The sequence below is a fragment of the Enoplosus armatus genome, chromosome 8 (assembly GCF_043641665.1).
Source record: "Enoplosus armatus isolate fEnoArm2 chromosome 8, fEnoArm2.hap1, whole genome shotgun sequence".
NCBI classification, from domain to species: domain Eukaryota; kingdom Metazoa; phylum Chordata; class Actinopteri; order Centrarchiformes; family Enoplosidae; genus Enoplosus; species Enoplosus armatus.
Genome location: NC_092187.1, coordinates 13,144,932 through 13,166,971, shown reverse-complemented (window position 1 = coordinate 13,166,971; position 22,040 = coordinate 13,144,932). Strand labels below are relative to the sequence as shown.

Below are 22,040 nucleotides of genomic sequence, written 5' to 3'. Positions count from 1 at the left end.
ATCCAACCAAGAGCCACTTGTCAACTACAACTCTTACAGAAACAAATCCTGGTGTGATCCGAGGAGCAAAATCGCCCAAATGCACACCAGCAGCTACAGAACGAGTATTAAAATATTTTGTAGACTTGAATGTGTCTAGTGCGTGTATATATGTGCATATGAAAAAACGCCACAAGAAGCCAGAACTGCTGTATTCTTTCCCTTCAGATTTGCACAGTAATGCTCTGCTTCCACTGACAGATGACGCAGGAAATGGCTACTGCCAGTATGAGAGGGGGGCTTATTGTAATTCACTGCCAACAACTTCCCAAACTGGAGCAGGGAGTACAGGGTTCATCTCCATTGTCCCTCCTGCAAAGTTATTTAATCCTCCATATTGTCCTTTCCATTTAGTTTTCTGCTGCCGGTCCCTATTCAGCTCCTGCCAAGATATTACTGTGTTGTGGAACTCAAACAATTCTTTCCGGCTGTTGTGTATCGCTGGCAGTTGTAAGTGTGTTTCCAAAAACCTTTTCTATTCTGTTGCTGCCTGGCCAGTGGAAAGGTAGGAGTGTGTGTGTGTAGGAGAAGAGGTGTGTGTGTGTGTGTGTGTGTGTGATGGAAAGTAAAGTTTAGGTTGTCTCTTCTGTCTCTTAGTGGCTGCAGTGTGCAGGCTGGTTCCTGCGATAGTGTAACACCGACTCTATGTCAGTTAGTTGATCTGTCTGTATGCATAGTTGCAGAGACACAGATTTGTGCAGTGCGTATCATTCAGATGACTTTCACTGTGACTTGTCTTTTCTACTCAGAGAAAACTGTTGACAAATGATAAATCCTTGGCAGGGGTTTCATTTCCACTGTGCATGGCAGTTTATTCCTGGTACTGCAGTTTATGTAGAAATCCCCAGGTTGGCAGTTTATTGAATGTAAATCAGGCTGGCTTAGAGGCCGAGGCTGTAGGAGGCCTGCTAATATGCTAGCATCCCCCAGATGGGAGAGCTGCTCTCCTTCTCCCTAAGCCACATGCATTAGAAGCTAATTCTCTGTTCGAATGTGGCACGTTTTCCTCACAGGCTGCTGTGGTGGGAACATTATGGAAGCTCTTGTCACTTCAAGGTAGTTGTTTTAAGTTACATTTTATGATCTGTGTGTGGTTACTAATCTCTTGGATGGATAGAGAGGACTTAGTGGGAATGCTTGTGGTTTTCTTCACAGAATGTCGACATGCAGGCAAATGCTGTCCCTCATTTAAGTCTTTATGCACTTTGATTCTTTTCATGGCATGTCCTATCATAGCCATTGTTCCCATGTCAAGTCAGTTATATTTTCGTATCACAAAATAATTTTCTTTACAATCTGTACAATATGCAGTACGACAACCTCTAGCCTCAGAGTCTCACTCCAGATAAGGAAAAACTCCACATAGATGAGGCAGAAATAAGGGTCAATTTAACTGCATTTTGGCTGCTTAATATTCAACACTGAAGACTCTGTGAGATTCTGAGTACTACTGGGTGTCAGATTCTGTAGGAGGCATCTGAAACAGGTTTGCAGCTCAGCCTGAACATATTCAAATGTCATCATCTCAAAGCGTCTCACAGCACCGTACACAACCCGCAGAACTCCACAGATCGTTTCCTGTGAAGGAGGTGAACTTTATTTTCTCTGCTTCTAGTGTTTTCCTAAAATGGGTCAGCAGATGTTAGAGAGAGAGAAAGGGAGAGAGAGTTGGAGGAGGAAGAGGAGGAGGAGGAGGAGGAAGAAGAAAAACAGCCAAAGCAAACTGTTTTCTCTGCAGTGTGGGCTGATAGGAGAGATGGAGAGAAGAGTGGGAGCGAGTGAGGGGAAGAGACTGCATCTACTGTATGTTCTGCTCTGACGCTGGTAAAAAAAAAAATGCTTTCTCTGGACCAGAGGAGATCACGTTCTGTCCTGTCCCCTAAACACCCATTTAGATTCAATATATCTTTCGTCAGTGTTCACTTTTGTAATTTTCTAATCATTTTCCTGTCAAATTATCACATTTGCAGACCATATGTCATTACTTTGCCATACTGTACACATTGAGGATATACACAGTAAGTGCATGTGTGCACATAAATGACATGTGCATAATGTTTATAAAGGCTTTCTGACACATGCAGGGAATATTCAGTTTCTCATGTGCTAAGAAGTCATACTCTGACAGAGCCCTTTATCTCCCAGAGGGTCACTACGATGTTATATTTAAGTGTAGGATTTAACCTGTTCACTGTTGTTCCACCGTGGCAAAACTAGACTCAACATACAAACACTCAAATAGACCAATCATTTTTAGGTACAGTAATTTAGGATGAAAAAGAGTGTTTGAAGCTACATTCTCGTCCGCCATTTTCTGCAAATGTGAGCCTTGGCTCAAAGTGCTCTTAAAACCCATTAAGACCCTCGATGTGGCCGGAGTTTGCTTGGAGTGAGGGCCGTCTCACCCATACAACCTGTACATTATGACAGCCAGGGCCCCCATCAGTATATGCTTTAGTAAAGGAAAAGCATGCTAAGGTATAAAGTGAAACATTGGCTTGATACACACAATGGCTTACCTTGACTAGACACAAGCGCCTGGTTAAAGTGATGGAGGGGAAGGATTAAATTAACACTCACTGAGCGATGATCAAAAGAGTACAATCAAAGGAAGGCAGCAACTTTAAGACAGATTTGGAACAAATCCCTGAATAATTTGCGCACCGACTGTAAACTGCAGTCGAGTAGAGGTTGTTTCTGGTGCTTTTGTGTGACTGGCTGTGTTTTGTTGTGTGTCTTATCTCTGTTCTGTTTCTTCTGTACTCTGGTCTCTCTTGCAAAAGATATCTTGATCTCAAAGAAACTTACCTGATTAAATAAAGGTTATAATAATAACAATAATAATAATAATAAGATTAGAATGAAAGTATCTAACATTTTGTAACTGTTCTGTTCTGCTGTTAAGGATGTTTCCTTCTTTTTATCTTGACTGAGGTCTTTCCAAGTGTGATTATATCTATAGGCTTAAGGGCCCACCGCTTGGAATTCAGCCTCTCATCGCCGCAGTCTAACCATATACTGTAAAATCTCTCCTTGTACGTGTTAGAGTTATCAAGCCTAATTCAATTCAAGTACACATTTTGAATTAATGATGTGTGCAATTTTTATGTAATTAGCATACACTAATGTTGCATTCATTTTATCACTGTATGTAAGATATTTGTTGGAGTCTCTCTGTATCTCACTTTGTGCTGCTGTGTTTCCTTAAATGTGTTTTGCTTGTCTTCCAGGCTCACACAACAGGGTGAACCAGTGTCCCGTCAACGAACTTGGGTGCCTGGACCCGGACGTGTGCATCCATATGAGCAAAATGTGTGATGGAGTCCCTGACTGCTCCAACGGCTGGGATGAGGGGCCTTACTGCAGAGGTAATAAACTCCCAGAAGCATGCACACACACATCCGCCAACTTCCATTTTCTACACTCAGATATTATCATCATTTTCTCTATCTCCTCTGTTGCACAGAGACAAGAGTGTCTGCCTTTTGTTGTGGGTCAAAAATCACCAGCTAGCTTCTCCTTGCTAGTATCTCCTTGTCTTCCCATCCAAAACTATAATCTCCACCCAATAATCTCTATTAGGCCCTTTTAATGAGCTGGCCTGCTCTGGTTTGTGCAATTACAATGGAATTTCTCTTTCTGGGGAAAAAAGTAATTAATTTATCAATCAGCTCAGCTATGAGGCTGTTTCCCCAATCCCTGCGGGAATGATGAGCATTCAGCCCAGACGCAGCTGAAGAAGAATCCCATCAAATCCTCTACTATTAATTAGAGACGATAGAAGAATGAGAGATGGAACATATTGGGTCCATAGTGTCTGTCTTTGTTGCAGCAGACAAAGGAGCAAACACTGGCTGCCTACAGAGGATTGCCTCAGTATTCAGCAAGGCAGTCCTCGGATATAGCTGTCTGAAGCTCTGCCTGTTTATAGTTGCAATAACTCATATGAACTCTCTGTTTTGCACACGTGTGTGTCTGCGCTATTCAGTATCAATATCTCTTTCCTGGAATATGAAATCACTTAATCAAATATTTACAAACAACACTAAAGTCTCAGTGGACCAAAGTCCTGCAACAAGGGTTAGTCTTCCCAGTTCTCAAACAATGTCTGTGATATTGGATCACCTGATCTCTTCTGCTAGTTTTGAAATATTAAAAGCTGCTGTTGTCTACGCCAGTATCTACAATGGAGTAATTTTTGATATTTTAGGTTACTTAGGTTTTTAACTTGATCAATTTGATGTCTGTTTTTTAAAACAAATCTATTTACCCTTTTTATCTTTATGCCAGTTGTAGCTTTGTGTTTTTAATGTAGGTGTTTCTATTATATTTGTATGATTGCTTGCCATATAATATCTCTACCTCTTATTTTCCTCTGAACACAGTACACCTATACGAAAGAGTTTTCTTATTGGACCACCCTGTATAGATAAAGACGGAATGAATGGATACATCTTTTGCATTGATTAGATTAAAAGCAGTTAAGTTGTAGTGAATTAGTCAGAGCATGCAAGTGTGATAAGGTTTGGCCAGAAGAGCAGGAGCACTGTTGGGCTGATGAAGTGGGCAGTTGTACAGAGAGTGGGTGAGAGTGTTAGCATCCCACATGCTGGTCATCACTGCGAGACAAGCCTTTGCACAACACAGTGATGATGTCATCTAATCACAACATGCGCTGCCTACCCCCGAGGACACAAGTCCAGCTGTCCTCAGTGAGGCATTGGTCAACACACACCTATACTTATACACACACCTACATGTTCATGGGCTTGTAATGCATGCAAGCGCTCACACGTGCACACAAACATACACTCACATTCTTGCAAATACACACCCAAACACACCCATTGCCCCACACAAACACACCAGCAGTGTGTCCAGAACTTTTGGCTTTGCCGTTTGTGGGCTCCCCTTTTTTCAGGGAAAGGCCTGGCCTTTCACAAGCATCCTAGTGTTTGCTTGTGCAAACTGCCGTGTTGTGCAAGTATACCTGGGCGCTGATGTCTGAAAGCACACTTTGTCAGTCGGTGTGTCCAAGTAATTCTGCCCAAAAGTTGTTGACAAGAGTGGTTAGAAAGGGGAGTGTAGCAAGGTAGGTTAGACAGGAATTTTATCTCACTGAAATACATTTTCTGAGGATTTTCATAGTGTGTGGCAAGGCTCAGGGATTAGTTGGCATGGTTTGTGTGTGCGAATGATAGCAAGGGAGTAACCAGGTAGACTCAGTGGTGCTGTGGTGAGGTTGATACTGGCAATGTTCAGATACAGCACTTAATCTGACACTTGATTTGTTTTGGTTTTTTGACTCCAAAGTAAAAACAAATCAGAACATGCATATGTGCTTGTGCTGTCAATGGGAATTAACATGTTTTTGTTAAAGACCTTTTTTTCTTACTGTGAGTAATGTGATCTTACATTATAACACTATTTTTGCCCAAAGTTAGAACAGTTTTAATTATTTCACAACAAAAATTAGTGCTGTGTGTGTGTGTGTGTGTGTGTGTGTGTGTGTGTGTGTGTGTGTGTGTGTGTGTGTGTGTGTGTGTGTGTGTGTGTGTGTGTGTGTGTGTGTGTGTGTGTGTGTGTGTGTGTGTGTGTTCCTCTGGGCTCCGATGGAAGAGGAGGATGTCACCCATTTCCATGCACCAATCAAATTTACCACTATATGAATCAGAGGGTCCTTTGAGGAGGAACTTGACATGAAATGTTTTTGTTTTTTTTGTGCTACTTGTATGTTGCATTTTTTAAATGTGCTGTGAGGCCGAGTTCTAGCAGTTTGAGGGTGTTGTTACCCTTTAAGAACCTTCTTGGATTGCAATAAACACTCATAGTCTCCTACGTATAAGAGAGGTGCCTTGCTCAAGAGCATATAAAAGGCATATGTTGAGAATGTTTTCCAATGTGGTTTAGTGATACAAACCAGTGAGTCTTGAGTTTGTTTGTGTGACCAAAAGGATGGCAAAGATCTGAGGTTAAAGTATAGTTCCAGGCCTTTATTTAAAAGGCAATTGGCAGTTGCGTTGTTTTTCTGTCATATGGGTGAAAGTTGAGTCTGTTCATCAATCTGTAGTCTGCATGTGTCCTTTCTCTGTCATTTTGTGGGTGATGGGGCCTCTCTTGGGGGGCAAGGCCTTAGACCTGCCTCCCTCAGAAGTGACTGATTGATAGGGAAGAGAAAATGGGGTCATGGCAGTACTCTTGAGAGCTTTTCCTCACTGTCTCAGAGGGAACCCTGATTATTGTAGCGGCCTGACGCTATTGTTTATGCGTGCAGTGGGCTTTCATTGTCCTTCATGTCCCACTAACTTTGGAATGAGAATCGGTCATAGGCTACTTGAGGCTGCCTGTGGAAAGACCACATTTTCATCTTTATTCATGAGTGGGTCTTGACCTAAATGAGTTTACTGGCTGCAGTTACAGTTGTCTTGCATGACAAGACCTGTTTTATTGCCACTTTGCCCATCACTGTATGTACAGACACTACAGTATTGTTAAACTGTCCTGTATTTCGTAACTCAGAATGGATTGAAGAAAATCTGAGTATTGATTTTCAAGTTAAACTCTTGTGTGTTTTGGGAATGTTTTGTGCCACAGTGTGTGTGTACTTTGTGTGTGTGTGTGTGCTTTGTGTGTTTGTACATTTGTGTTTGAGTATTTGTGTGAGTTTAGATTTAAGTGTCTGGGGCAGCATGCTGCCACTGTCTGGGACTACGATAGCTACTGTTTGCTCATTTCTGAAGCTGCCGTCCTGCTTGTGTTTGCATATGGTTACTTTGCCCCATTTGACTATGCAGCTCCAAACAACTGCCAGTAAATACACTTTCATACCTTCCTGCCTACTCCTCTCTCAAGTAAACCCATATACCTGGATATACACATCATTATATCCTTTAAGTCTGATTTACCGTACTCAACAGTGCTCACTTGTCATGCTGCATTTACCACCAACTTGTATGTGTGATGGAAGGCACCACAAAACCAAATAATCACAAAGTAGAATGAAGAATGAAGCAGCTGAATTGACTCTTAACTGAGCATGGCGATCTGCTAAACTTAGATGAGATTGCTATTCTCAAAGTTTTAGTCGATAATAAGTTTGTCCAAATTCTTCATACTATTATGTGCAATGCTAGAATGCAAATTAATTATGTGATAGGTAAGCGTATCCTTACAAAATGAAAAAGATTACATATGAACCATTCAGTTTAAGAAGTAGAAAACAGGTAATTTGATGAACCCGTGTGGGAAAAACAGTAGACTTCTGTCAGCTGCAGGTAGAGGACAGAGACATGTATAGACGTGTTTCCAGACAGTAAGAGCACAAAGGTAGGAATGTCCTGTGAATTACCTCTCTCAAAAATGTCACACACTGAAAAGCCTGTTTTATATAGTGACTGTTTGGTTCCAATTACGGCCACTGAATGTGGGAATGGAGAGAGGCTTTAATTATTTTATTTTAAATGTTCTAGTATGGAAAGGGATTCGTTTTCCAGCCAGTTGATGGATAGATGAACTGATCTTTTTAAGGAGTGAGGTTTATGAAATCATTCAGTCGTGGCAGTTTGGTTGTGTAACTATGGCCGTGACCCCAACACCACCCGATCCCTGTCTCACTCAACCTGCGTCACCCTGTTGCACCTGGCCTGTCAGCCCCATGATTGGATTTAAGAGGAAAATGTCAACTTTAATATATTTCCTCATGGATTGGCCATGGACAGAGTCCAAGAGCAGTTCTTCTTCTCCTCTTTCAATCTGCGTTGCCTTCCCTAATGTGATTTCTTTTAAGGAACTAAAAGGTTCCTTCAGTCCGTTGTTGTCTGCGTTTCCACCGCGGTCTAAAGACCCGCGAAGATTAGGCAAATTAGTCCAGTGACGTCATATAAAGCGACGGACAGCCATAATTATTTTCTGCGAAACTATACTACTATAGTGATTTACTGCTTTGCAAATGTGGTCATTGAGTCATATGCTTTCTTCTGTAACCCCATTGTGTCGAAGCAGAATGAACAAAAAACAAACTGGTTTGCGGCTGCAGGGGAAAAAAAGGTGGCTGAAACAAAAGAGTGATGGAACTTAATATGGACCATAGACTGTATACAAGAAGTGGATATAGCCACCGTGACGTCACCCATTGGTTCGTGGACTACCGTTTTGAAACCTTGAGTTTGGCATTTTGGCCGACGCCATCTTGCTTTTTTGGAACCAGAAGTGACTATATTTGGACAAGAGAGTGGAGCTGGGGATCTGAGAACTGGAGGACAATTTGCACGCCTACCTGTACTGTCAACGTGACTGCATTTGGCTCAGCTGTGCGAAGTCACTGCTAACAAAGTTAGCTTGTAAATGTACTTACCTGAAAAATGAACAGCCGACTCCTTTATAGTGTATTTTAGTACAACCGAACGCCTCTATCCTAATTCAGTCACCATCTTTCTATACAATCAAACTTCTTTTTGCAACCAGTGGAGTCGCCCCCTGCTGGCTATTAGAAAGAATGCAATTTTAAGGCACTTCCACATTGGCTTCACTTTTCAGAAGGTTGGTGCTTGATTTAGACCCTGGTCCCTGTGGTGGAAACGCTAACAAGGTACTCCAAAGGTTCCTAGTCCTCGGGGAAAGTTCCTGTGGTTGTGGTGCGCCTTTATATTCTCACTCCCTGCTTGCCTTTAAAGAGCTATAGATGAGTGAAATTGAGGGTTGCCATCCATGCAGTAACAGGATCAATGGCTTTGGCATGCTTGTTTAGGACTGAAGGCCTCCAGTGTGTCACTGCGTGATTTATTTGCTTCGTTCATTAACCCCTGGTCAAACGTCTGACACGCTGCTGTTGCTTGTTTGCTTGGAGCTGGAACTTTCTAACCACTCCATATCCTTTAGTCCTTTATGCACTCGTGCCCTGCCTCCCTCTTCTCCCCCCTCTTTCCCCTTTCCTCTCCATTTTTCTGTATTCCAGTTGTTTTCTGTTCTTCTCTTCACATTTTCTTTCCTCACTTTTGTTTCTCCTTCTGCTCTCCCTGCTATCGTACAACTACAAATGCTCTCTGAGGTTATAAGAAGCAAAGCAATTTGCAGATTCACCTTCTAGAAGTTTTTTTATTACTCTTACAAAGGAAAAATACATTATTTTCTAAGAATAAGTCAAAAAGTTAATCAAAGTAGCCCCTGAGCAATGTTTTCTTTCTGTTACCTTTCAAATGCATTTTTTGAGCTAGAAGTAGAGGTGGGGCTGGGTGATAAATATTATCAATATTAACATTTATTATCTGTCTATATGATTATCATAAAAAAGTCGTACCATATCATATTTGTTCTCATGTCTAAAGGAAAGCATGAGTTCTTAATTCTTCTTGATTTGACAACAATGTTTTATTCAATCAATCAGTTATAATGGATTGTATTTAGATTTTATTTTATTTTAGGATTTGAGTTTAGTGTGTGATTTGAATACTTTGTATCATCACAGATTGATATTGAGATAATGTTGTGATAATTAGATCAATATTAATTTTGTCTATTCGCCCACCCATAGCTAGACACTTTGGTACAAAATGGAACAAAATGACCCTGGACAGAGGTGCATTTTGTGGGTGTTTTAGCACTCTACTTGCCTGTGGTCTCTTACTGTGTGAGGCTCAGTGAATGGATTCGATATGGGCCACAGTGTTTGCTGGGGGACTCCTTCCTTTCAGCAGGGCCACAACAAAAGGGTCATTGTGGCCCAGAGTGCCACAGGCTTTATATAATAAGGGCCCTTCACTGGTCCAATCTCCGCTCTTTACAGCCATACTCTAACTAGCTACTGTAAACATTGTGTGTATGACCATTCACTGTTTTGTTTTTTTTGTTGGACGCAGAGGTAAATTCCATTGTGCTAGTGGAAGCCTTGTTTCTCTTTTTACTTATTTACAGTTTTGTTATATCTGTGTTTACACTTGGTAAATGATTAAATGGGAATATTTCTCAACAGGTTCACTCAACTTTTGAATAAACTTTTACTTTAGATGTGGTGTGTGAGTGTTGAAGGGTTATGTGAAGGCTTTGGCCTCACTAGAATGTTGCTGTGATTGCTGTCCTGGAGCTTCAGTGGGTAGCCAGGGCTTGTTACGATGTAGGACTGCAGCATGAGAATACACGCTTGTCATATTTCATGTCAGCGTAAAAGCTTCATTCAGAGATAAAAGCTTTCAGAAATGGAGAGAGGAAGTTCCCCTTGTGTGCGTGTGTGACATGGAAAGAGTGACAGTGATGTAAAGAGACAAAGAGAATATTTGTTGAATAAATGAGAGCTGGTCATGATCAGGATAATATCTGTCCCTCTGCCCTGTAAAATACTGTAATTTCCTTCTTGATCTCTGTGGCTTCATACACTTGTTTATTGAACTCTGGGGCAGGACCCAGGGAAATATTTTATCAGCCTTTATCAGAGTTCAACACACTTTTATTGAAGGTTTAAAGCTAATAGAAGCTGTCTGGAATATCATTTGTTTTGTAAGATGTGTGCCACTATCTGGCACATCATCATTTCAGTCTATGACAGACACCCAACCCCATTTATCTCCCTAGCCTAGACACACACATCTGCATGCACACCCACACCCTATAGATGAGGGGGTGTGTGGATGCCCCTCTTTCATTTCCTGCCAAAACGATGTGTCCTTGAGTTCCCTCTGGGGGCGGGAAAGAAGAGGCCCTCTAACGCCTGCACATTCAAATCACCCCGTCTGTCACATGCACAGATGAATACACATGCATGCACGTGTGCAACCCCCACTCTCTCTCACACACACACACACACACACACACATGCACATACCCCCACAATCCTATCTGATCTCCCAGTGGAGATGTGATAGGATATGGCAGTATGGTTCTGTGAAGATTGCGCTGGGATTAAGATAACAATTGGAAAGCTGATCTGCACACAAACCTGATCAAGGAGGCAATTACTTAAACAGGCTTCATTTAGCCTCCAATGTTATCCAGAATTTATTTGCCCTCTAAATCGAGGCCTCTGAAGAGCTACTGATATGTATGCTGCCCCCCCCCCTTCCATGTTAGCCTCCACAGTATTTAATGTTCTCTGTGTCTCTCTGTTTTTCTCTGCTTCAGCACAAGCACCAGGCTGTGCCTCCCATGGGTGCCAGTTTCACTGTGCTGTGACTCATGATGGGCCTCTGTGCTACTGTAGCAACGGCTACGAAGTCGCTGCAGATGGAAAGAATTGTAAAGGTGAGTGGGTGATTTGGCAGTTTTATTAAAGCTTGGCCAAAGTAAAATTCACAAAATCATCTGATTACTCTGACTTTCTGCTTGCTGACTGGAATTTGCGTGGGGAAGCATGTAGAAAACATTTGAATTTTTGCCTGAAGGTAGAAGATAAATGCATGTTCATGGGTTTGGTATTCACTTTAGCTCTTTGTTACTTAGCACTTAAAATGTATCTAAGTACACCTAATGAATTAAGTTGTGAATAAGTACTGTTCAATCTCTATATATTTCATCACAGACTCTGTCTGTTAATGCGTTGTGTTATTCTCCTGTAGATTTCAATGAGTGCAATGTGTACGGGGCGTGCAGTCAGACGTGCACAAACACTGAGGGCTCCTACACCTGCAGCTGTGTGGAGGGCTACCTGCTGCAGCCAGACAACCGCTCCTGCAAAGCCAAAAATGGTGAGAACACACACAAAAAAAGTGGAAAAGAGACCAAGGATGCAGTTCATCAGAGTTGATTTATTTCTCTTTTGGAAACGGCTCCTCACTGTATTATATCAGATAGTCATATCTGCATGGTATGGCACCTCCACTTGTTTTACAAGCTTGTTTACTGGAGAGACATATTAGTATTACAATGAATGTATGACCTTTGACTCATATCTCTTGCCCCTCTCTCTCATTCTGTCCTCTTTCTCTGCTTGCTTTTCACCTCCCCTCCATGCCGCTGTCCCGATCTCCCTCCCCAGAGCCAGTGGATCGTCTGCCTATGCTGTTGATTGCTAACCTCCATGACATCCGCTGCACCTCCCTGAGCGGTTCCACATCCCGGCTGCCCTCTATCGCCACCAAGCAGACTATGGCTATGGACTTCGTCTATGCCGAGGAGACGGTCTGCTGGATAGATGTGGGTGACACACCCGCCACCACTCAGCTGAAGTGCGCCAGCATCCCTGACCTCAAGACTGTCACTAACACCCGCACCATCAACATCTCCCTCAGCCTGCACCGTGAGTAGTAGTTTCATTGACAAAAAATGAGAGCAGCATTTCCTGCTGACACAGTATCTCCACAAAAAATCTTGTTCGGTACTCCGAGGGCATGACAGTTTAGCTGTCGACCGCCAGTGTAAGAGAAATGAATGCCTTGCATTAGAGCACGCAAGCAGCGCTCAGGTAATCAGTTCGAGTTGTCAGCGCACCCCGTGTGAAATTTCCATTCTTTGCCTCAGGAATCAAATGGTCAACTTTGCATTTGCTAGCTCAGACAAACGTAAGATGTGAAGCAATACAGCCCCATCTCTGAAAGCTGCTCATACCAGCATAAAAGTGCCAAGCAGAAACGCTGAGTCCTGCTTTATTTTTCAAAAGGTTTGTCTTTGAAGAACAGGGGCACCCTGACACATCACTAAATCATCCCATAAAGGCAATATGTGTGTAGCTTACTTACAGTGATATGATACATATAAGGCTGCCAGCATGCCTTCAGGCATTAGTTTGCACATTTCTTGACAGGCAAACAGTAACCTACTGTGTAGCTTGATACATGTACTGACTTTGCAGGGCTAGAAGCGTGGAAATGTATTTTTCCACTGCTCTTCTTTGATGCATTTGAATGTAATCGGTTGTATCCCATCTCCGGTCATTGATTTTTGATATGATGACATTTGGCATTAGGTTTTCCCACAAAAATCTTCCCTGTACATTTTGTTCTGGATGGTGTTGTAGATTGACAGCATATGTTTGTGTGTGTAGGAGGACAGAGTATAGACCACAACCGATAGTGAAATGTCTGACCTGTGGAGGTGATGTCCTCATAGCCATAGAGATCGTCTTAACTCGCACTCTCTCATCTCTTGGGCAACACCCAGACACACACACACACACACACACACACACACACACACACACACACACACACACAGCATGTGAACACTTCCCTTTGAGAGACTTACTCATATAATGCTGACATGATTTATCTCTGATTACGAGCCTGACAAGGTTTGTTTTTACTCGCCTGGCTGACAGAGCCGTTACTCTCTAAGAATGGGGGCAGAAATGTAGACAAAACATAAAAGCGAGGGTGTGGGTTTGTGCGTGTGGGAAACGTTCCCTTGAGAATTGGCCCCAGGCATGGAACGGCGGACGTGAGGAAAACAAGTGGAGAAGCCGGGTGCGTAGACCCTGAAATGTGGGACGAGAAACCCGCGACATGATTAGAAGTGCCTCGGCTCATATCCACTTCAAATGAAGCTTGTGTAACTGCTGCCACTGTTGACAGCTGGGGCAGAGCTGAGGCTCGGAGGCTCAGTGAACCCTAGCCTCCTAAAATGGGGTTTTTCCAGTTGATTCACTGCACTCTCAGGAGTGGCCCATATCGCACCTTGCCCTCATTGTGTTGGCTTGCCACTGTGGCTTTTTGATTCACCGCTCTGTTAAAGTGGTCTGAGGGGTAAATGGGGGCGAGGGGTGGAAGTGAGAGGGACCCTGAGAGATAGACTGCAAAGGAGACAAGGGAACGATAAAATGAGAGGGAGAGCGAAAAGGTAGTGATTTGCTGTACCTTGGAGGTGTGTGTGTGTGTGTATATGCGAGTGGTCATGCAGATGGTATTTACATTCCTCCGTTGGGTTATGTCAGCCTGAACAGCCCCTACATTCCTTCGGCCGTCTCATGTCCTGTCCAGTCAGGTCACCTTAATGTGCTCATAGCCGAGGCTCAGACAGACAGACAGACAGACACACACACACACACACACATATACACACACAGACACACAGGCAGGCAGACAGATAGATTGACATCGACCCAAATACCTTTGACTCATGCACCCATTACCTAGTGACATATTACCTTTTATGAATTGAGATCATTTCTGTTTGGCGACCACTGTACACACTGTGCTGTCCCACTTGTGTACACCTTTTAGAATATGAAATACTTGTTGCAGTTGCTTATTGTATTATCTTTATTACTCTTTATCTGGCTTCTTTTGATACTACAATAACTTCATTTCAGTTAAACTAGCATTGAAGTTTTATCTAATCTAATGTTGATATCAGAAAGTGCAGTTTTGAATAAGACAATCGGGTGATTGACTTTCTATTAAATTTAGGAAATGGCTCTGCAGTGCTCACACAGTGAGCTGTGTCTGAGATATATTATCTAGTGTCTCTATCTCTGTCTCTGTGCTGTTCTGTGATGTGCAGTAAGGGATATTAGTGGAGGCATTCTTAATTTCAGGTAATATAGCCCACCTCCACTATAAAACACTGTTGAAAGCCCTGACAGTGTGGGTCTAGTTATGTCTGTTGGTGGGTTTCGGCTGTCCTAAGTCACTCAGGGAGCGAACATACAAACAGACAGGAGGCTCTCTTTGCACTTTGGCTGACTCCACATTTTTGCGTTGCATCAGTCTGGTCTTTCAGCTGCATTAATTTAGTGGATCTCAGCTGAGTCAAGAGGCCATTTTCTGCATATACTGTATGGTTTCCCTTGTGGTTGTGTGCTATAAAATGTTATGTCCCTCTTGATTAACCCATTTGCCTTTTCCTTTGCTTGAAGGTGAACTTCAGCTCTTTCAAAACAAATTCTTTCTGATCATATAATTGGGGCTAGTATGGACTCTTTGTCAGCTCTATTCAGTGTTTAATAACAAGCAGGGCTCAGGTGCACTCCTAAAAGTATGGTGGGCAGACCTGGGGATTGGCCTTAGATGGATATGGATGAAACTGTGACGGCGGGGGTGGGGTGGGGGGGGAGGGGTCGGGGTTGGAGCAGGGTTCACACAAACATGGTGATTTATAGCTTCTGGGAGCCTGAGAGAGCAGGGCAGATAAGTAGACGAGGGTTCCAGATGTGGCCTGCTCTGTCTGCATGTGTGATTCTCTGACTGGGAAGATAAAAGGGGAGCAGACTCTTCCCGTCCCATCCTCTCCACTCTCTGAGCGGAACTCCACAGCAGGGACCAGCCCTTCTCCCAATGTCCCTCTGTCCATCGTTCAGCCCTCCTTCCTCCCTCTTCCTAGCCTTTGTTCTTTTTTTCTTTTAGAATAAATCAGAGCACAGAAAGTCTTTGTAAATATGTGTCAAGATCTGATTACAAACATAGTTTCATGGGGAAAAATAGTTGTAAGGCATCCTGTCTCATTGCAAAAAAAAAAAATCAGATAGCCATTCTTTTTGTTTTGTTTTTTTTACTAGATGTTAATATTATCTCAGCTGCAACCAAAGAGCACATGTGTATTCTACTTAAAGGACCTAGTTTTATCACCTCTCTTTCTCACTTGCCACAGAGGATGATTTGCCAGTGGCATACCTGTTAGGAATTATAGCCTCTTAAATAGAGGTCATATGTCACATCCTCATGGAAAATCATAATCGCTAAACTGTGTTCTCGAGAGGTCAAAGAGGTTTTTGCACAGATTAATAGGATCTTCTTGGCACAGGGAGGATTATGGAAGCAGCATGATGACGATTCTTTCCTGCTTTGCACTAACATGTGAATATAGGAATGTTTGCACTGACATGCAAACAGAGGAAATAACATTCAAGTACAAATTTTGTGGTGCTATTCCTGAGTCTAGGTGCCGGTGTTTGACTAGTTTGAAGAACTAAATAGGCTGTGGCCCTGCATGTAAATACCTATGCTATTTGGGTGGAAAGCATGTTTGTTGTTGCCAGAAACACCCCCTCAGTTTGTGAAACGTTTCCTCAGAGTGGTGTGAGCTGGTAGGTGTTTAAGGGCAGGAAGTGAAAAGGGGTTGTGAGGGCAGGGTGGTTGGATGAGGAGAAAAGGGTGGGTTCATTCAGTTTCCCAGCAAACTTTCCACTTACCAGAAGCTGATTGAGTAAGGACGTCAACAGACTGGCTGGCTCTCTGAATAACGGGGTCCACTAGTAGGCTGTTACACAACGCAATAGTCACTGTGTTGCACAACTGGCTCGCTCCTCTGTATATGAGTCTAATCAATGCCTTGTTCTGCCAGGATTCCAGCTGGATTTCTTCAGAGGAGTTTGGTTTTAGAGCTGATACCAGTGGGAGTATCACTATCCCTCTTAACTCCATGACAAACTTTCCCCGATGTCAGAATCTTGGTACTGATGTTTATGAAACATCTTGGACTGGTTTTTACTCCCTCCCTCTGTTCTTTTGACTATTTTTTTATTATCTCATGTATTTACAGTTGCCTCCCTTTTCTTTAGATGTGAGATGGCCGCTACCTTTGCTGACTGTCAATACATTATTTCCAGCTTGGAAGTGCACCAGAACTCTTAATGTTCAGATATAAACTCATTTCACCATTGGTATCTTTCTGTCTTTCTTTCCTGACCACTTCCATAAACCCATCCTCCATGGTTTCCCATTTTCTCCTCAACTCTGCTTGTATTGTTGCACCAAGCATACTGTAGGTTCCATGTGGGGAAGGCCTTTTGAAGCTCTGTGTATGTTTGGTAGGTGGGGGGGTTCTACATTGGGCCCAGATGTGTGCATGCTCTGTTGTTGTGGGCTCCAGTGCAGACTTTCTTTTTTTATGAATAGTCAAAGCCCTGGGACGGCCTGACTGCAGGCTCACTGTCGATGGTGTTATATCCCACTCGTGTACCCCAACATCAAAGTTGTCCCTTAGATTAACTGGAGAGACAAGTATGATCACTTTGATACTGTATGTGTGAGTGGTGAGCCTGTGTGATGTGCATGTGTGTACACAGTGTTCTGCTTTGAAAAGAAGTGTGATGGCAGCTGTTAAAACACAAGGCTGTATGTACCTTCAAGTCACCCCCCCCCCCACCCCACAGCTGGGTCTCCCTGTGGTCTGGGATTTCTGCACCCAGTCTCACACGGGACAGAGTTCACAGCGAGAGTGAGAAATGTTTCCAGTGCTAACTTTGCACTTCAGCTCCTCAATGCTTGGGGTTTATCTGAAATAAATGTCTCCATCTGCAAAGCTTCCTCTTTCTGGGTTGTCTTAGTAAGCCATGTTTCTGTGCTGCCACTGCAAAACCCCTTTGCTTGTTTTTTTCCAATTCCAGCCTAACATGTACAGGTCGGTGGCAAAATGAAAAGAGAAGAACCAAATACAGATGCTTCCATAAAAATTTAAAATTAAAATCAATCTTGCTCTTTTTGAAAACTAGGCAGGAAGCTGAGCTTTTTATGTTTTTTATAAACATTACAAGAAATGTCCAGGCTTCGCCCTGATATTGATAGTAGTACTTATTTCTTTTGTGAATGAAGTTGTACTTGCTGCAGGGTCTGTGTTTGACCAATCGGCAACAGCAATGCATACTTAAGCATTTCATAACACAATTAATCAGAAAGTAAAGAGCAGTAACACAGCACTCCTGCGGGCACTCTTGAGGAGAGGGTCATGGCATCATAAAATGAGAGGTTTTGAAATGAGGCTGTTATATGACCAAGAGTTATGACTGTGCTCCCATGAGGCTCTGTTTTTTTAATGTTTCTGTTCTGTTCTCTCCGCTGCATCCCTCAGATGTGGAGCAGATGGCTATCGACTGGCTGACCGGAAACTTCTACTTTGTGGATGACGTGGACGACCGGGTGTTTGTCTGCAACAAGAACGGCCAGACATGTGTGACCCTGCTGGACCAAGAGCTGTACAACCCTAAAGGCATCGCCTTGGACCCGGCCATGGGGTCTGTACTTCCCTTCACTCTTCATGACCTAATGTTACCCTCAGTGCTGTTTTAGCAATGCTTCAGAGGGAAATGCTGTCTTATGACGAGACGACCTGCTGACCAAGCAGGCAGTCGAAAATCAAAGCAGTTCCTCCAGATGGAAACCTAGACGGATACTTGTGTGCCACATAAACACTTGCATGTTGGCTGTTTCAGGTTCCTGATATGGACAAGCTGGTATCTGGTGTAGTTCCTTTTCCAAAGTATCACTTCTCTATCTTTTATTGTCCTGGAAATCATTTTTAATTCATCATAATGGCTAATACAGATATCTCTGTTGTGGTCAGTTGTGTAATGTCAAGGCAACTTGATACATGAGGTCAATGTCATCCAATTTCTTAAGTCATATAATTTCCTCTTGTTAATGAAATTCCCTTTTCCGTCACCTTTCCTTTACTGAAACCCTCCTTTCCTTTTTGCTCCTCTGCTACAGCAAAGTGTTCTTCACAGACTACGGGTCTACGCCGAGGGTGGAGCGCTGTGACATGGATGGTCAGAACCGCACTAAGCTGGTGGACAGCAAGATCGTCTTCCCCCATGGCATCACACTCGACCTGGTCAACCGGTTGGTGTACTGGGCTGACGCCTACCTGGACTACATCGAAGTGGTCGACTACGAGGGCAAGAACCGACACACCATCATCCAGGGCCTGCTGGTGAGGTTTGAAGGATGGTTGCATGGGTGTACCCACAAAAAATACCAACTACACCCAAACATACAGAGAGAAGCACTGAGGAATATAGACTTCTGATTGGCCAGCCTTCTTTTAAAAGGTTACATTTCCAAACAGCAATCATCCAGAATCCCTATTGACCTTTCAGTCATCTCCTTGATAGCACAAAACATCTGTTTTCCAAATCTGTATCATCATTGATTTAATCTCATCATCTTTAGAGGCAGTGCTGTTTTCCAGTTGCCTCCTGTGTATCTCCTGGGGATAAGTCCTTTTTATTGCCTTGATTGATATTACTTAAAGAGTGTGTGATTTTCCTGGCTAGTGCCTCACTAAACATATTAGTCTGGCCCTAGTGAAGCTTGGCTCAAACTTATAGTGGAGTAATGATCTTAATGAAATCAGGACTGCAGTGGTGGGAGGACGGTGGGGATGGTGGCGTGTGTGTGTGTGGGGGGGTAATATGATCCCAACCCATACATCTTTCTGACAGTAGAGGAGAGCTGCGCAGAATAGACCCTTATAAAAGTAAAATCTCTCTGTTTAACAGCAGATGGGAAGTGGAGCCATTATGCTGTGCTGTGCCAAGTTTACACAAACACTCTCTCTTTATCTCTGTCTGTCTGTGTTTGTCTGTCCCTGTCTTTCAGAGAGTTCTTCGCATTTTTATAGCCTGTCAAAATCTGTTTTATGCTGATAAAGAGTTTGTTAGGAAAGTTTCGTGATGCAGAATTTACCAGACAGTGTTTCAGATAAAAATGTGTGCACAAACGATATCGCACAAGCCATTAGTCATGCTACATGAACTAAGAATTTCAGCTTTTTCAGTAGCAACTTTTTAATTTTGTTGCTTTATTGTCTCAATGTATTTCAGATTGAGCACCTGTACGGACTGACTGTATTTGAGAACTATCTGTATGCCACCAACTCAGACGAAGGCAACCTCAACCCCAAGACCAGCGTGATCCGAGTCAACCGCTTCAACAGCTCCGACTTCCAGGTGGTGACGCGGGTAGACCGGGGAGCCGCACTGCACGTGTACCACCAGAGGCGGCAACCTCAAGGTACTCACTCAAGAAGGCACAGCTTAGCTCTTGGTTTGACTGCTAAAACAGTTACCATTGCGTGACTGTTGTTTTTTGTGCACTTCTCTCCTGGCTTAGTGCGCAGCCATGCATGTGCCCTGGATCAGTTTGGGAAGGCTGGAGGTTGCTCTGATATCTGTCTGCTGAGCAACAGCCACAAGACCCGTACGTGCCGCTGCCGCTCTGGATTCAGCCTTGGCAGCGACGGCAAGTCCTGCAAGAGTGAGTATCAGAGCTGAGGGAAAAATTAAAATTGACAAAAAATGAACGCCTTCCCATTAGTTTCAGCAGTGTTGATTGATGATAGCAATGAAGTAATGGTGGTTACAAAATCGCTGACAGAAGTAATGGCATTTATCCAATGAGAATGTTCTTTTTTTTTCTTCTTCTTCTTCCTTTAGAACCAGACCATGAGTTGTTCTTGGTGTATGGTAAGGGTCGTCCTGGAATCATCAGAGGCATGGACATGAATGCGAAGGTGCCTGATGAGTACATGATTCCCATTGAGAACCTAATGAACCCCCGAGCTCTTGATTTTCACGCCGCTAGTGAGTTCATCTACTTTGCTGATGCCACCAGCTACATCATCGGCCGACAGAAGATAGATGGCACAGAGAGAGACACCATACTAAAGGAAGGTAAGGATGAAAATGATAGCTTTGCACAGTTCTGGGAACTATTTCTACTCTCTAACCAAAATCCTGGCTGCTTCAGAGAATTTAGAGAGGAAAATAATTCAGTCAGGTTATTCCATATCATTTTCACTTTATTCTCTTGATATTCATCCTGAATTGGCCAGCTAATAGTTTTATTTTTCACACCGGCTTCCTTTGCTTATCTCAGGTATTCACACAGTAGAGGGGATAGCAGTTGACTGGATGGGAGGTAATCTCTACTGGACAGATGATGGGCCTAAGAAGACTATCAGTGTTGCCAGGCTGGAGAAGGCTTCTCAGACCCGCAAGACTCTAATTGAGGGCAAGATGAGCCACCCTCGTGCAATTGTGGTGGACCCCCAGCATGGGTGAGACACTGGAGGGGAGGGTATTTTATTGGCTATTCTCATAAATGCTATGTTGAAGTTGTTGCTCCAGTTATAATATTTGGGTTCAGCAACAGTCAACCTGTGTGGTAGTACTTGTAGTGTTGTGGGAGAGGATGGTGTGAAGCTATGTGGGCTGCCTGCACTGTAGTGTGTGTGTGTGTGTGTGTGTGTGTGTGTGTGTGTGTGTGTGTGTGTGTGTGTGTGTGTGTGTGTGTGTGTGTGTGTGTGTGTGTGTGTGTGTGTGTGTGTGTGTGTGTGTGTGTGTGTGTGTGTGTGTGTGTGTGTGTGTGTGTGGGAGCTGGTGAGTTTTCAAGAGCTTTTTGGATACTCCCTCCTTTTAGTTTTTTTTCTTCCATCAAAGGGCATCAGAGCTCAAAGCTACATTTTGACGGCTCCAGCTCTCACAGAAATGTCTCATCTCGCAAGGCTTTTAAATGTGGTGATATACCTCTTCTCGCCTCCCAGATGGATGTACTGGACTGACTGGGAGGAGGACCCCACAGAGAGCAACAGAGGGAAGATCAAGAAGGCTTGGATGGATGGTTCCCATCACCAAGTGTTCCTGACCAGCAAAACGGTGCTGTGGCCTAATGGCTTGAGTCTGGACATTCCACAGGGCATCCTGTACTGGGTGGATGCTTACTACGACCGCATTGAGCTGGTTTACCTCAACACCACTGAGCGAAAGGTAAAGCTCAGGGCTTATATTTAGACGGACCCCTCATTATTTAAACCAAATGCTCAATTCCAACCTATTGGTCATAACATCAGGATAATCAGTTTGTGGGTACACAGGTAAAATTGTAATATTTTTATTTTTATCTCTTTCTTGATTTAACAGGTGGTGTATGAGGGGCAGGAGCTTAACCACGCCTTTGGCTTATGTCATTACAAACAATTTCTTTTTTGGAATGAGTACCGTGGCGGCAGTATCTACAAACTAGACCAGGTCACTAAGACAGTCACCCTACTCCGCAACGAGAGGCCGCCCATCTTTGAGATCAGAGTGTATGATGCACACCAGCAGCAAGGTACATGTCCCTTCTTACTCATTCATTCTCACTTCATGATTTGGGAATATAATGATAATAATCTACTTTTCTTCTTGGTTTGTCTCTTCCTGCAGGCACCAATGCGTGTCGAGTTAACAATGGTGGCTGTAGCAGTCTGTGTCTTGCTATTCCTGACAGCAGGTCCTGTGGCTGCGCTGACGATCAAATCCTGGATGTTGATAATGTCACCTGCAAAGGTACTTAGCAGCTTTACCAGTAGAAAGGTTTCACCAA

The 22,040-nt window shown here is 43.3% G+C and overlaps 1 protein-coding gene across 1 annotated transcript in view; it reads left to right on the top strand.

Annotated features, from left to right (window-relative positions):
* lrp1ab (low density lipoprotein receptor-related protein 1Ab) overlaps positions 1-22,040 on the top strand; it is an 81,392-nt gene that overhangs the window by 20,629 nt on the left and 38,723 nt on the right. Inside the window, exons 3-15 of the mRNA XM_070910272.1 lie at positions 3,270-3,407; positions 11,149-11,268; positions 11,583-11,711; positions 12,002-12,262; positions 17,746-17,908; positions 18,384-18,606; positions 19,499-19,688; positions 19,788-19,931; positions 20,111-20,347; positions 20,553-20,733; positions 21,220-21,442; positions 21,596-21,785; positions 21,881-22,003. Coding sequence (XP_070766373.1) covers positions 3,270-3,407; positions 11,149-11,268; positions 11,583-11,711; positions 12,002-12,262; positions 17,746-17,908; positions 18,384-18,606; positions 19,499-19,688; positions 19,788-19,931; positions 20,111-20,347; positions 20,553-20,733; positions 21,220-21,442; positions 21,596-21,785; positions 21,881-22,003 — 2,322 coding nt within the window. The remainder of the gene's footprint in view (positions 1-3,269; positions 3,408-11,148; positions 11,269-11,582; positions 11,712-12,001; positions 12,263-17,745; positions 17,909-18,383; positions 18,607-19,498; positions 19,689-19,787; positions 19,932-20,110; positions 20,348-20,552; positions 20,734-21,219; positions 21,443-21,595; positions 21,786-21,880; positions 22,004-22,040) is intronic.